General features: G+C 35.4%; 1 protein-coding gene across 4 annotated transcripts; it reads left to right on the forward strand.

The window, feature by feature from the left end:
* Positions 1 to 3,535: 3,535 nt before the first annotated feature.
* LOC111432210 (ruvB-like protein 1) lies at positions 3,536 to 14,694 on the forward strand. Of its 4 annotated transcripts, none has more exons than XM_023069081.1 (13): positions 3,536 to 3,682; positions 4,758 to 4,889; positions 6,513 to 6,701; positions 6,806 to 6,937; positions 7,026 to 7,175; positions 7,303 to 7,458; positions 12,396 to 12,530; positions 12,819 to 12,884; positions 12,966 to 13,072; positions 13,974 to 14,073; positions 14,168 to 14,259; positions 14,387 to 14,456; positions 14,532 to 14,694. In XM_023069081.1, the coding sequence occupies exons 2-13, from the start codon at positions 4,800 to 4,802 to the stop codon at positions 14,619 to 14,621; spliced, it is 1,377 nt and encodes a 458-aa protein (XP_022924849.1). In that variant the 5' UTR covers positions 3,536 to 3,682; positions 4,758 to 4,799; the 3' UTR covers positions 14,622 to 14,694. The 4 variants fall into 4 exon arrangements, with proteins under 4 accessions (XP_022924849.1, XP_022924872.1, XP_022924856.1 ...); XM_023069088.1 differs by lacking the exon at positions 3,536 to 3,682 and adding an exon at positions 3,786 to 3,954; XM_023069099.1 differs by lacking the exon at positions 3,536 to 3,682 and having other exon boundaries at positions 4,809 to 4,889; positions 6,500 to 6,701; positions 14,532 to 14,693.
* Positions 14,695 to 16,084: the final 1,390 nt, after the last annotated feature.

Below are 16,084 nucleotides of genomic sequence, written 5' to 3' on the forward strand. Positions count from 1 at the left end.
ATCCTAGAGTGAGTTGGTCCAGTAGCGTATAAGTTAGCCCTACCTCTAGCCCACTTAGAAGTACACGATGCATTTCATGTGTCGATGCTGAGAAAGTACATTACGAACCCTATCCATGTAATAGACTATGAACTACTCCAACTCAATGAAGATCTGAGTAATGAGGAAAAACCAATAAGAATCTTAGCAAGAGAAGTAAAACCATTATGCTATAGAAACATTGCGTTCATTAAGGTGTTGTGGCGAAATCACCACAATGAAGAGGCCATGTGGGAGTGTAAGGACGAAATAAAAGAAAAATTCCCTGAGTTAGTATACGAGTTGGAGACTTTCGAGGACGAAAGTTCTTTTTAGGGGTAGATAATGTAACGCCCTGTTAGGTTGAATATATATATATATATATATATATATGTAGTAAAATAAAAATAAGAAAATAAAGAAAAGAAAAAAAAAACTGACCACCTCCTTTAATCTCTCGGTCCATCCCCTAAAATACCTCCTTCATTTAGTATCAATAATTCAGCAAAAACAGAAATAGAAAGAAAATATTTGGAGGAAAAATATGCATATAATGGAGAGATGTTTATACAAGAATGGAGAGTTCGGGAAGGAAGGCAGATATTGGAGAGATGGTAGACAGAGGAAGAGAGATGTCATTTGAAAAGGTTAGTAGTCAGATTTACCTTTTCCTTTATACGAAGGGTATTAGCAATTATTTAGATTTTATTTAGATCTGAGCTAGAAATTTAGAAATCATCTGTTGAATGATCGAAATTATCTATCCTAGCTAGAGTCCATTAAAATTGGTCCAGGAATAGATAGATAAGAAAGGGAGGAAGATAGGGAAAAGAAAGATCTGGAAGACATATTCAAATAAAAAAAAAACGAAGATTTGGAAAACAGGATGAAAAGGAAGATCTGTAAAACATATTCAAATTTAAAAAAAAAAGATTTGGAAAACATGATGAGAAAGAAGATAGGGAAAAGGAAGATCTGGTTTCAAATAAAAAAAACGAAGATTTGGCAAACAGGATGACAAGGAAGATCTGGAAAACATATTCAAATAATAAAAAAAAAAAAGTAAAGCCAAAGAAAAAAAAAATCGGGAATAGAATTAAATTGTTGAACAGAATTAAACTATTTAGACATAAGAGTAAAATTAAACCCCTTGTAATAAACTATTAGATATGGGGTAGAATTGAACACCGAAAAGAATTAGAGTTCAAAGAAAAAAAAACAAGAACTAGATTTAAATTCCTTAAAATAATTAGATATGGAGGTAGAATTGAACGACGGAAAAGAATTAGAGTTCAAAGAAAAAAAAAACAAAAGAGAGAAGATTTTAGGAAAGAAAAGAAAATTAGAACGGGTTGAAAATGGCAAGTACGGTTCATATGGCAAGTACTGTTATAACATAGAAGAGAAATAAGTGAGGGAAGGAAAATGAAAAATATGAGAAAATATTATATTTGTATCTATAGGATATAACATTAAATGTTGAATTATACAAGCCACTTGAAATATTAATAATATTGACATATTATTAATTTAAGTTTTAAGTTTTATTATCCTATATAATTTAGAAACAATGAAAACATGGAATTCGATTTTTATTGGGACCGTTTAGAGCCGTATTTCACACGGTTAGTTGGATTATTAATTAAAATTGTGAAATACTAACAAAATTGTGAAATACTAACAAAATGTGAAATACTAACAAAAGGTGACGAACGATGCGATAGGAAGCAAACCTTGGCAACATTTGGTGTAGTTCTGGAGGAGCGGGAGCTTACGTTAAATAAATTAGGGAATATTTCGGCTAAGGCCAACCATAAGTGGTCTTACTATAGGATAGGCTAAAAATTGTATGAGTTACGATGATGTATGAACTATGTCGTACGATGCGGTATATGAGTTATGATGATGTATGATGTATGACTTTAATGATGTATGAGTTATGATGATGTGTGAGTTATGATACCTGACGATGTGCTCAGTATATATATATTTTGATGAATGTCGTACTTGATATCTTTGATGCACTTTGTGGCAATATGATGAGTATGATGATTGCGTGACGTTTACCTTAATATGATGACGTTTTTCATATTGAGCATGCTATATGATGATGAGTGCCATATTACATCATGTCGTTAGATCGACATAGGACACAACCCTAAGAGCGTGAAAATGATATTAATATAAATATCCACGAGTATGTGTTACCTAGAGAAACAAAGAGATGAGACTAGAGGGTTGTGTCAGAAGAGACATTATGATGGATTTAGAGGGACCTCATGCATATTGTATGTTCATAAGCATAGGGTTACTCCCCTAGAGATGATGAGTGCGAACGCGCACCGTACGATGAGCGCGAATGCGCATAGGTGCGAAAGCACACAGATGAGGGTGTTCATGAGGTGCATGACACTATGGGGTTTCATTGACCTCCAGACGTCGCTACAGATTAGCTTGACCAGAGGGTCCAGGGGGTGTGCGAGCGCCCTGGGGATTCACACTCGCACGTGTGAGTCGTGTGTAGGGAAGTACTACACATCCAATTTGTCCGAGACTAGAGGCCACTCCTAAGATGATTAGAGATAGGTCCCTAAATCATGATTGCATGTGTTTGCATTTGCATTGCCCCTATAGTGGGGCCACTTACTGAGTATTCTTTGAAATACTCAGGCCGTGAGCCACATCATTTTTCAGGTAAAGGCAAGGCGCACTTGCACGGAGGACGGCGACATCGCGAATAGAGAATGTGGCACGTGCATGGGGTAGATTCATATTTAAATTTCTAGTCTTAGGTTAGATTAGGTTGTTTTGCATTTCATTGTTTTAAATTATTTTGTATTTGTTTTTGTTTTTTCCAAATTTCAGTATTTCATATTTAAACATGTAAGACCATGACTGTGTTTTCCAGAGAAGAAGTTGTTTTAAACGTTTTTTTTTAAAGTTTACGTTATCAATTATGTTTATGTAAGAGTTATATTTCCGCATTATAGATGAACATGAGATGTTAGTAGCGACTCTGAGTATGTGAAAATTTAGGGTTGTTACAAATTATCTACAATATATTTTATATTAATAATTAAAACCTCATAAATCTCAAATATCAAATATTCACAAGTCATAATACATCTATTAACATCAGTTACAAACGTCAAATGCTCTTAATGTTCATAATCATTTTAAAAATTGGGTAGAGTTAGGATTGAGTTGGGTTGTAACCCTATTTTCGGGTTGATCGGATTGGTAAGATTGACCCGACCCAAAAAATGTCAACTTGTGAACTGACCCAAAATTTCGATTTTCTAAAATTCCAATTCGATCAAAACATATATTTAATAAATTAAAATTAATTTAAGGCTTATTTTTATACCTTTGACATAAATTTTATCTAATCAAAATTTATTTGGTATCAATAATATATTTGAGAATAATTTTAAATATAAATAAAATAATTTTTATAATTTCAAAATCACCCAGATTTACCATATTTATTTCTTTTAACTATTACTAGCAGTTATTTTTTCTTAAACGTCAGCCATTTCTCGCTCCCATTACTACTGCACCCGGCCCCGCCGTGTCGCCGCATGCTGCACTCTCAGCCGTCGCAGTCTCAGCCTCCCTTCCAACTCGACGCCGCTCCCTGCCTCTCACACTCTCTTAAAATCAGGTAATCCCCTGTGTCTGGATGGATATCTTTTTTTTACTGTATTCCTACAATCCTTATAATGCGTTTGTTTTTTTTTCTTTTCTTAAGCTTTTGTGATACTTCAAACCAGATAGTCAAAGACTCAGCCTAGTCCTACTCAGGTCGGGTTTCTGTGAAAATTTTGTTTGTTCAGGTTGGAAACTTAAGCAACACGAAATATTGGTTTGGGATTAAGGGGCGAGTTTGGAATGATTTTGAAGAGTGTGGTCTTAAGTGAAAGAAGCACGAATTGAGTACTTTTCCTTCGAGCACTTTAAGCACATTTTAGTGTTTTTAGGATTTTCGAGTGATCACACTGTAAATTTTGGAGAGTGTTTTTAATTGACTAATAGTCCAAATACGTTTTCCCCCATTTTTAGATGTTAAATTTTCGCAGCTATTAGTATAATTTCGGAAATATGTATATGGTCTGTGGCTGTGGTATCTATTTAGTCCGTATATTATCTTTTGCAGCTCAAATTTACTTGTATAAATTATAATTGATTGGCTACGAATACCCCTAACCTTTGTACTTTGTTTAAAAATACCCTTGAACTTTCAAAAGGTCTAATAATACCTTAAACTTTCAATAAAAGTTCAGAAATCCCGAAAAAGAAAAGTTTAAAAATACCCTTACCGTTAGTTTCGGATGGAAACTGTTAATATTTTGTTTGGAAAATATCCTTAAGCTTTCATAGGTTTAAAAAAAGACGATGGGAATTTTTCTTAGTGTAACCTAATTGATTTGCATGATGGTAATATATTGGTAAGTTTTGGTAACTTAGATTTAATTTTTGTGTGTAGAGTACATTAATCATATATATCATTAATGTTTGATCCTTCGCACGTTAACATGCATTAGACGTTTGTAGTAGCGGATTTGGGTTACGTAAGTGAACGATATGAATAGAAAGAAAAAATTGAAACCAAGAGGATTATTGGCCTAACTTACAGTCAGGCTACATTCTACTCTTCCAACCATTCACAACTATCTTTACCATTTTTTCTTGTCTAATAAACATAGTAATCTTGGATAATCAAGTATTTTTATTCTCAGGCATCTCGGAGTTTGAGCATCAGATATTCCTTTTAAGCTAAGATGGACAAGATGAAGATAGAAGAGGTTCAATCAACCTCTAAGAAGCAACGGGTAGCCACTCACACTCACATTAAAGGACTTGGTCTTGAGGTATCTCGCTCTAACTTTACATTTAATAGGAAATAATCATTGTTATTTGGTTTTAAAATTACTTTTAAACGAATAGAAAATTATTATTTTTTCCCTCCATGTTTTGGCTTGTGTGTGATATACTACATTTACTTTCTGTGAAATTATATATGAAATTTCCTCTCTCATTTAATCTTTTATGTAAAAACTGAAATTTTATATGAAATTTTCTTTCTCGTTTTGTCTTTTATGTAGAAACTTCCTTTGGTCATTTCCTTCTTTTGTTTTAGTCTCTTTTGGAGCTTTGGAGCTTTGTTATTGCACCCCTTCTCTTTGCTTCAAATCTATCTTCTTTTGAGACCCTTTGGTAGAGAAGGTGCGAAAGTGACTTGCTACTTGGAAGAGAAGGGTTTTTATCTGAGGGGTAGACTAACTCTCACTCGTTCAGTGTTAAGTGACATCCTTATTTATTTACTTTCCCTCTTCAGAGCTCCTCGTTTAGGGGACGAGGGAAGGAGTGCGCATTTTTTGATCGGGGAAATCAATGAATCTTGGGAGGCTAGAACCGGGAATTTTAGGACACGCTATTGAGCCTTGTTGGCTAAATGGCTATGGTGGTTTCCCTTGAGTCTTAACACCTTTTGGCATAGAATAATTGTGAGTAATTATGGTCCTTATTCTTTTGAGTGGTTGTTGGGTAGGGTCAAAGGCACGTACATAAATCCTTGGAAAGACATCTCCAATGAGCTCCCTACCTTTTCTATTCTGGTCCAGCACTTGGTGGGGGATGGGAAGGAAATGTACTTCTGGGAGGATAAGTGGGTGGAGGATGATACCCCTTTGCTTTATGTTTCCTCTTTTATACCATTTGTCTTCTATGAAAAATCATTTTGTTGCTAACATTCTCGTTTTGTTTGTCTCCTTGTTTAGCTTTTGCCGTCTTTTATCTGATAAGGAAACGATGAACATCATGACTCTCTTTACTCTCATATCTTTGATTGGGAGTTTTCTTAGACTAGGTGGAGGAATTTTTGTTTTTTCTTGTAATTCATTCGTTTAGTGCTTATTGAACCCCTCCCTAGACGGTGAGTCGTATTTTTCTCAAAGAAGGTACAATTCTTTGTTTGACTGGTCATCCACGAAAGAGATAACACTTTAGAGATCGGCTTTTGAGAAAGTTGGCTAATTTGATTGGGCCGTTTTGTTCCATTCTTTGTCGGAAGGTGGAGGAAGGCCTTGATCATATTTCTTTGGAGCTATAATTTTGTTTGGATTGCTTGAATTCCTTTTTTGGATGCTTGATTAATTTCCTTCATAAAAAAGAAAAAGGAATTTCATGGGGTAGAAAGGTTTTGAGTTTACACTTCTGATTTTTTTTCGCCAGGGCCTTTCTGTATCTCTCAGTAGTCTTTACTCAGAACCATATTTGTGTTAAAAGAAATATAGTTTTACTTACATCTATACATTTTTCTTTTTTATTAACTTTTCTTTTATTTAGCAAACATGGAATGAATTTTTATAATAATATGCACAGGAACATATCATATTATGATCAATTGTCTGTTTATTTTTCCTGCTAAAAAGTAAAAAAGAAATATTTGTCCACTTAGTAAAAAAAGTGACATCCATAGGTATCCATTTTAGGCATCAGGCAAGGCATTGCCACTAGCTTCAGGTTTTGTGGGTCAATCAGAAGCAAGAGAAGCAGCAGGGCTAGTTATTGATATGATACGACAGAAGAAAATGGCTGGCCGAGCACTTCTTCTAGCTGGACCTCCTGGTACTGGAAAGACTGCACTTGCACTTGGAATATCACAGGAGCTAGGAAGCAAGGTCCTTCTGATTCCCCTCCTCACCCCACTCCTAGAAAGACCCCAAGAATTATTTTTTTGTTGGCCTTGGCTTAGAAAATCTGCTTACTTTATTATCATGGACAGGTTCCCTTTTGTCCAATGGTTGGGTCTGAAGTATACTCATCCGAAGTGAAGAAAACCGAGGTTTTGATGGAAAATTTCAGACGATCTATTGGTCTACGTATCAAGGAGAAGAAAGAGGTCTATGAGGGAGAGGTAAGTGCCTAGTGCCTCAAGCATATGAATCTTTAAATGTTGTTGTCAACTATTATAAACACTTGATGTGAGGTATCTTTTTTCCCAGGTGACTGAACTTTCACCAGAAGAAACAGAGAGCATGACTGGTGGCTATGGTAAAAGCATAAACCATGTTATCATTGGTTTAAAGACTATTAAAGGAACAAAGCAATTAAAATTGGATCCGACCATCTATGATGCCTTAATTAAAGAGAAGGTGACATTTGCTAATTATATCATTTCGGGGGGGCGTATGGATGGTTTTACTAAGTAATGGAAGTGTTGTACCTTTTTACCAATGACCATTCTGGTTATAATGAAGCATCTTGCAAAGTAATCTTCAGGTAGCTGTTGGTGATGTTATATATATAGAAGCAAATAGTGGAGCTGTGAAAAGGGTGGGTAGAAGTGATGCTTTTGCTACAGAGTTTGATCTTGAAGCTGAAGAATATGTTCCACTTCCTAAAGGGGAAGTTCACAAGAGGAAAGAAATAGTCCAGGTGAGAAATTTAACTTTACTGTATTGCATTTCCTCAATATCGTAATATTTACAGTCGTAAATCTTTAGTTTGCTAGTTTGCTTAAGAGAAAAACTACATAAAGTATGTGTTTTCTTTGATATAATTCTGGCTTTCTTGTTTCAAGTTTATATAATTATTTTTATCATATTTATGAACACTATTAAGTTGTCGGATGCACGTTTAATGTAACACGTAGGATATCGGTATTTTTCTTTAATCAAAACTTTGTCCAGTATTGGTTGACTGGAAACTGCTTCCTGTTGTTTATTTATTTTGTTATGATTTTGCAAAATTCTTAATTGTTCTTTTTTTTTTGTTGGGTATATATCCACCTTAATTTACTATGCTATTGCAAGGAGCTTTGCACCAGCATTCTTTGCTCCGTTAAGAACTCTGGCCTAGCATGTTTCACACAAGTGATGGAATATGCATGTAACATCCCAATCCCACCGCTAACAGATATGGTCCTCTTTAGGCTTTCTCTTTCGAGGTTTCCCTCAAGGTTTTCAAAACGTGTTGCTAGGGAGAGATTTTAACACCCTTATATAGACTGCTTCGTTCTCTTCCCCAACCGATGTGGGATCTCACAATCCACCCCCTTTGGTGCCTAGCGTCCTCGTTGGCACTCGTTCCCTTCTCCAATTGATGTGGGACCTCCCAATCCACCCCACTTCGGGGCCCAATGTCCTTGTTGGCACACCACCTCGTGTCCACTCTCCTTCGGGACTCAGCCTCCTTGCACGCACATCGTCTGATGTTTGGCTTTGATACCATTTGTAACAACCCAAGTCCACCGCTAGCAAATATTGTCTTCTTTGGGCTTTCCCTTTGGGGCTACCTTCAAGGTTTTTAAAACGCGTTTGTTAGGCAGAGGTTTCCACATCCTTATAAAGAATGCTTCATTCTCCTCCCCAACCGATGTGGGATCTCACCATGCATCCATGTGTATGCGTGTTTTTAATAGCAAAATCAAGTTTTTGAAACTTTTTTGCTTAACATTCTTAAATTTGGAGATCTGTAGACTATTAATTTGTTAAGATTTTGGTAACGGTTGTAAATTGTCATAAGGTCCTATTCTTTAGGACTGATTAGTCCTATTCTTTGGGACTTTAAGTTTCGCTGATATTTTTAGGTTCAACCCAAAGGCTATATAATGCCATTCTTTCTGCTGCTGCAAAAATCAAGTTTTGTGTGTCACATTGTATTTTTTTAGTGACATATTGGTGAGAGTTTTTGTAGTGTGATAGTGAGGTATTCACTTGTAACACTTTGTTTATTAGTGATTGGTTGCTACCCATGGATGTAGGGGAACTTCTTCTCTCCGACCACGTAAATATCTTGGTGTCTCTTTGTGTAATTCCGTTCATTGGTGTTGTGAGTACATTTGTTCCATTTTCGGCGCACAACAAGTGGTATCAGAGCCAAATTGTGGTATTTGGGGTATTGTGAAAGTTTTGGCCTCATCGACCACTAGACGTACTCACAATCGTGCTTATTCTCTTGAAAATCAATTTTCAAAAATTGTGGTTTTTTAGTTACATCCAAATTAATTAATGCAAATGGCAGAATCATTTGGAATTAAATCACGGCGTGGATCGAGATTGTGGAGTTCCAATCTCAAAGGAGAGAAATTTGATGGAACCAATAATTTTGGTGTTTGGCGAGGCGAAGATAGCGATTTGCTAGTCATGCAAGACCTTGATGTTTTTCTCCAAGAGGAGATGCCTGAAGACATGACAGAAACAGAATGGACGAAATTAAATCGGCAAGCCTGTGGAATTATTCGATCATGTCTTGGCAAGGATTAGAAATATCTATTTATGAAGGTTACCATGGTGAAAGAATTATGGGACAAGCTTGAGGCAAAATATATGAAGAAGAGTGTAGAAAATAAACTCTATTTGAAGAAGAACTCTTCCGTTTTGACTACAAGAAAGGTATCTCAATGGCTGAGCATCTGGATGATTTTAACAAAATCATCACTGATTTGCTCAATCTTGATGTTAAGATTGATGACAAGGACAAGGCGTTGTTGTTATTAAATTATTTGTCGGAATCCTACGAGTTTTTAGTAACGACCCTACTACATGGAATCACTAATATTGATTTTGAAGATGTTTCAAATGCCTTAATAAATAATGAGATGCGAAAGAAGGAAAAGGAGACATATCAAGACTCTAGTTCAAATGTTCTCACTGCTCGTGATAGGACTTCTACTTGGAAAATGAGCGAATGTGGAGAGTCCTGATCAAAGTTGAGAGGTAGATCTGATAATTGGAGAAAACTTGATAAAAATGAGTGTGCATATTGTCGACAGAAAAGCCATTGGAAGAAAGATTGTCCGATCTTAAAAGAGAAGGGGTCGAAGTCCAATGTGGTTAGAGATGACGACACTGATACAGATGATGCCTTGACAATCTCCCTATCAGTCAGCCAAACCAGTGAATGGATTATTGATTCTGGTTGCTCCTGTCATAATGTGTCCCAACAGAGAGATATTTTTGGATTTCAAAGAGTTCAATGGTGGAGTTGTCTATATGGGCAATGATAGTACTTGCAAGATGATGAGAATCAGCTCAGTACAAATCAAGATGTTTGATGGGGTTATACGAAAACTCAATGATGTGAGGTATGTCCCTGACTTGAAGAAAAATTTGATTTCCCTTGGCGTTTTGGATGCAAGTGGTTATCGCATCATTTTGGAAGGAGGGAATTTGAAAGTAGCTCGTGGAGCTTTGGTGGCAATTAAAAGAACTAGAAGACGTAGCATATACTACCTCAACGGAATCACAATAATTGGGCATGCTGCTGTGGCAAATTCGAAAGAACAAGACATATCGAAATTATGGCACATGCGACTCGGGCATGCTGGTGAGAAGGCACTCCAGACATTGGTGAACCAAGGAGTCCTTAAAGGTGCCACAACTGGTAAAATTGATTTTTGTGAACATTGTATATTTGGTAAACAAAAAAATGTGAAGTTTGGTACAGCTATACACCAAACAAAGGGCATTTTGGATTATGTACACTGATGTATGGGGTCCCACGAAGAATGTCTCATTGGGAGGAAAGAAGTGGTTTGTCACCTTTATTGATGACTACTTGAGGAGAGTTTGGATGTATCCCATGAGGCACAAAAATGAGGTTCTCCAAATCTTCCTAGAGTGGAAGAAAATGGTAGAGAATCAGACGGACAGGAAAATCAAAAAGCTGAGATCAAACAACGGTGGAGAATATACTTATGATCCATTCCTTAAAGTATGTCGAGATGAAGGGATCGTTCGACACTTCACTGTTCCTAGTAAGCCACAACAAAATGGAGTTGCTGAGAGAATGAACCAGACATTAATAGAGAAGGTTCGATGCATATTGTCTCAAGCAGGATTGAGTAAAGCATTTTGGGCTGACGCTCTCAGTTATGCAGTTCACTTGGTGAATCGTTTACCTATTTCTGGAAATGGTGGGAAAACTCTGCTTGAGGTATGGTCAGGTACTCCTGTTAGTGATTATGATAAATTGCATGTGTTTGGGTGTCCTGCTTATTATCATGTGACAGACTCAAAGCTGGATCTTAGAGCAAAAAAAACCAATATATGGGCTTTAGCAAAGGCGTGAAGGGCTATAGGTTATGGTGTCCAGAAACAAGTAAGATTGTTAATAGTCGAGATGTGACATTCGATGAGTGTGGAATGTTTTTGCAGAAAATTGAAAATAATGACGAGGCATTGAAGCAGGTGGAGAAGGTGGTGTTCTCTCCTGATATGGTTACTCCTACTGAAGAACCCATTGATTAGGTAGATAATAACTCTAATGTCTTAGAACAGGAGGAGCAAAGCCTTGTAAATGAAAGAGTGGAGGAACTTGAGTCTATCGCCAAGAATAGACCACGAAGGGTAATTTGAAAACCTGCAAGGTTTGATGATACGATAGCATATGCTTTCTCTTTTTTGATTGATGGAGTTCCCAACAATTACAAAGATACTATTCAGAGCCTGGATAGCTTACACGTGCAAGAGAATATGAATCAGCAAATAAATCAAACTTGAGTTTTGGTACAACTCCTAAGAGGTAAAAAGGAAATTGGTTATAAATGGGTTTACGAAGAAAAAGAAAATTCTTTTGGTATACGTATTGAGGCTTGAGGTGGTGGCAACCAAATCCGTTAAACTTGGAGATCTTATGACAAGGTGGAGATTGTTGTAAATTGTCGTAAGGTCCTATTCTTTAGGATTGATTAGTCCTATTCTTCGGACTTTAAGTTTCGCTGATATTTTTAGGTTCAACCAAAGGCTATATAATGTCATTCTTTCTGCTGCTGAAAAAATCAAGTTTGGTGTGTCACATTGTATTTTTTGAGTGACATATTGGTAAGAGTCTTTGTAGTGTGATAGTGAGGTATTCATTTGTAACACTTTGTTTATTAGTGATTGGTTGCTACCCATGGATGTAGGGGAACTTCTTCTCTCCGAACCACGTAAATATCTTGGTGTCTCTTTGTGTAATTCCGTTCATTGGTGTTGTGAGTACATTTGTTCCGTTTTCGGTGCACAACAGTAACAATTGTAAGTATACAATAGAACTATATTGCAATGTCGAGAAAAAAATTGCAATAACTGATTGAGAGGGCTATGTCCAAAGTCCCACACGGAAAAATACTCAAAATCATTTCCGCTTCTAAGTTCCATAACTCCCGTACCAAGTCACCTTTAACTATTTACACTATGCCCTAAGTAATATCTTACTAATATTCCCAACATATCCCTTACTAATAACTCCCTTATCTAAAACCAAGTCACCTTAACTAATTACCACTATGCCCTTATCGATATCCTACTAATAATCTCAACATATGGCATACAATTGCTCTCTCATAATTTTGTATTAATTTTATTGCATTTTCCTTTTCTACCTGACAGGATGTGACTCTACATGATCTAGATGCTGCCAATGCTCGGCCTCAAGGTGGACAAGATATACTATCTCTAATGGGTCAGATGATGAAGCCAAGGAAGACGGAAATCACAGACAAGTTGCGGCAAGAAGTAAATAAGGTAGCTCTTTGTGTTTGAAAGATTTTTTTTTTTTTTTTTTTTTTTGAGTTACATTCTTGGTGATATTCTGAATCGTGGACTGTATTATTATACTTTGAATGGGACGTGAGTTCTTAATTTCTTTCATTTATTTTTATATTCTCGACGAGAAAATACTTCCAGTACTGTTCCAAAGTTTCATGAGATTTTTCAACAACACTGGAGGGTTTATTCTATTTTCAGTAGTACGAAATTTTTAAACACAAGGTATAGAAGTATAATTCTTGGTGGAGTTTATTTTATCGACAGGTGGTTAACCGATATATTGACGAAGGTATAGCAGAACTTGTCCCGGGAGTTCTATTCGTTGATGAGGTTATTTCTTCTCTTTAAGCTCTCTCAACATTCTCTGTACTCAAACTTATCGCTTGTTTATGAGGTAAGTAAAGTTTCCAGGTGCATATGCTGGATATGGAGTGCTTTTCGTACTTAAATCGAGCTTTAGAGAGCTCACTCTCCCCGATAGTGATCTTTGCTACAAACAGAGGAATCTGCAATGTGCGGTACGAAGTCTTTGCACTTAGTTGATCCTGTCTTTCAAGTTGCACATTCTTGCACCTTTTGCATGCTTGACATGTATTTTTTAGGGAAAAAAACAAGCTTCTATTGAGGAAAAAAAAATGAAAGAATACAATGACATCGTTAAAATCAAGCCCACGAAAGTAACCCGATTAAAGAAAAGGGTTCCAATCCAGTAATATGAGACCAAACATATAATTACAAGACCAATTACAGGCCTTTGTTGCTTGAATGTTTTATTCTGCTGGCTTGCCCTTTCATTTAGCAAGAAATCCACATTTTATAGGCACCTTTACTTATGTGTCGAACCATATTTTGTCGGTTTGTATGCCTCCTGGATGTAATTTGTTATGACAAGTCTTCTCCAGATTATTGTATCGATTACAAGTGAATCATTTATGGAGGGGATGAGCATTGTGATGATGGATGGAGCTCACAAAGGAGACCTTTGATTTAACTTTATGGAAACTTCTGAAGGTAGACCAATGTTTCTAGAAGAAATGGATTGAAGTCGATCATGAAAATGTGATTGAAGTGATAACAGATAATTTTCTTAATTGCGAAGTTGCAGGGCTAATTATCGAAATGCAACGTTCGACGATTGTATAGACACCACATGTAGTGCATGCCCTGAATCTTGCCTCGAAGAACATATTTGCTTAGAATGTTGAAAACAATCAACTTTTATATGGGGTGTAGATTTATTATTCTTATGTGAAATTTACATATTCTAAAAAAAGCCTATCCCCGATGTGTCCGTTTTCTAATTTTTGTAGAAATCGACGTATCACCTTGTCTGGTCATGTCCGCCCTCATGTTTTGTCTCCATATTCATGCTTCTTAGACTACATCTTTTGGACCGTAAAACCAACGTTATTTTTTCAGAGGGACTGATATGAATAGCCCTCATGGAATACCTGTCGACTTGTTAGACCGATTGGTGATCATCCGAACACAAACGTATGGCCCTGCTGGGATGATTCAGGTCGACTTGCATTCTTTTGTGGAAATTTAAATCTTAAATACTTTTTGTGAAGGTGCCAAACTGCTGATTATGCTATCATTGTTACTTTGTCAAGATATTAGCCATTCGGGCACAGGTGGAAGAATTGGTTGTAGATGAAGAAAGTTTAGCTTTCCTTGGGGAGATTGGCCAGAGAACATCTTTAAGGTACCATAATGATAGATTTGTGTTTGGAGTGTTTTTTAAATAAGTAATTTCATATACAATTGGTCGATGCTATCAATAACCTTTATGGTCGATAATACATGCTAATCATTGTTGAACGATTATTCAGACATGCGGTTCAGTTGCTATCGCCTGCTAGCATCGTGGCGAAAATGAATGGTCGTGAAAGCATATGCAAGGTATTTACTTGAATGTGGCATTTTATTGGAGCCTTCATTTATAGGCTCTATGTTTTGATTGCTTTTCACTCACAGGGAGATCTCAAAGAAGTTTGTGCGCTCTATCTGGACGCCAAGTCTTCGGCAAGGCTTCTTCAAGAACAGCAAGAAAAGTACATTTCTTGATTTGTTTCGATGTGGGACTCCATTTTTAACCATTTCCCACCCATACTTCATTTACAGGCTTTCTTTCTTTCAAATTTGATGTGTACAAACATGAATCTATGACCTCAAATGAAAATTTGGGTTCGTGTTTTGGCTATCATAAGTTCGCGATTTCATTTGGGAACTCCATTAACCAAACAAAGACACGAGAGGTAGGTACTACGATCGATCTATTTGGTCATTAGAAATAGAATAATGAGCGTTAATTTTTGTTTGACTTGTTGCATAGCTTTCTTTAGTGGCTATCTATTGAAGGTTAAATATCGCACTATTTTATTTGACAACTAAATATCGTACCTATTGAAGTAAACAAGAACATAAAAGCTAGTCATTTATTGACCAGTTGATTGAGATCGGTGGCAGATAGGTCGGCAGCTTTGTTGTTGGTGGTGTATTTAAAAACTTAGTTCATGCTTCCTTCAAATATTTATATATGTTAAACTATATACGAGATCGATATAATTTGTAAGAATTCTTTTATTTAAGGAAAAATATCATTTCAGTTCCTATGTCTTAAAGTTTTCATTTCTATTTGATCATTTGGTTAAAATATTGAAATGGTTTGACTACTATGTTACCACCTTTAAATTGTTTAGTAACACATTTAGAAATTGGATTATAACTGGTTAAAGACCACAAAACCACTCATAGTTATAAAATTAAATATTAGGTTTAATATAAACTATTATTGATTAATTTTCAAACATATTTTTTTGTTATAAAATTGGTATAATTATTATTCTATAATATAATTTAGAATAATCAATATTAAACATATTTAAAAATAAAGTACTATATTCATTCATTTTTAAACTTTTGTTAATATAATTCTTCATTTTTTAAAATTTAAATTAAAAAATCTAGATCGAAAGAAAACATTAAGAATTTTTACATGGGTAGACATAAAATTTAGATTATCTTTTAAAAAAAAAAAATCTTATATGTAGTATCAAATGTGTCGGATCCACGTAAAGCCAAAGGAACATGGATTCACGTTTAGTTTGATCCATGTCATCTTCAAAACTCATCGGTTCGTTTATAATTCTAGAGTTGAACTCGCACAAAAGTGCGTTTTCAAAATTTATTTTGATTTAATTTTAATTTTTAAAGGTAGAACTTATGACAAATTTACAAATAAGTTTTTTTTTTTTTTTAATTTTTCACCTCATATACACACAAATATATCATTTTTTTTTTCATTTTTAGTAAATTTCTAGAAAAATTAATTCCACACTAAAACTAATAACTTAATAACTTTTATTAAAAAAACCAAAAATCAATATTTCAATTTTCATTTATTACTTATATATTTAACTGAAAAATAAATTTGTATATATGCATGTCCAAATCGACTTTAGATATAGAGCAACACCTAAAAAGAAGAAAGAAAAAAAAAAAAAAAAAAAAAAAAAAAAAAAAAAAAA

Source organism: Cucurbita moschata, unplaced genomic scaffold (genome assembly GCF_002738365.1).
Source record: "Cucurbita moschata cultivar Rifu unplaced genomic scaffold, Cmos_1.0 Cmo_Scf00003, whole genome shotgun sequence".
NCBI lineage: Eukaryota > Viridiplantae > Streptophyta > Magnoliopsida > Cucurbitales > Cucurbitaceae > Cucurbita > Cucurbita moschata.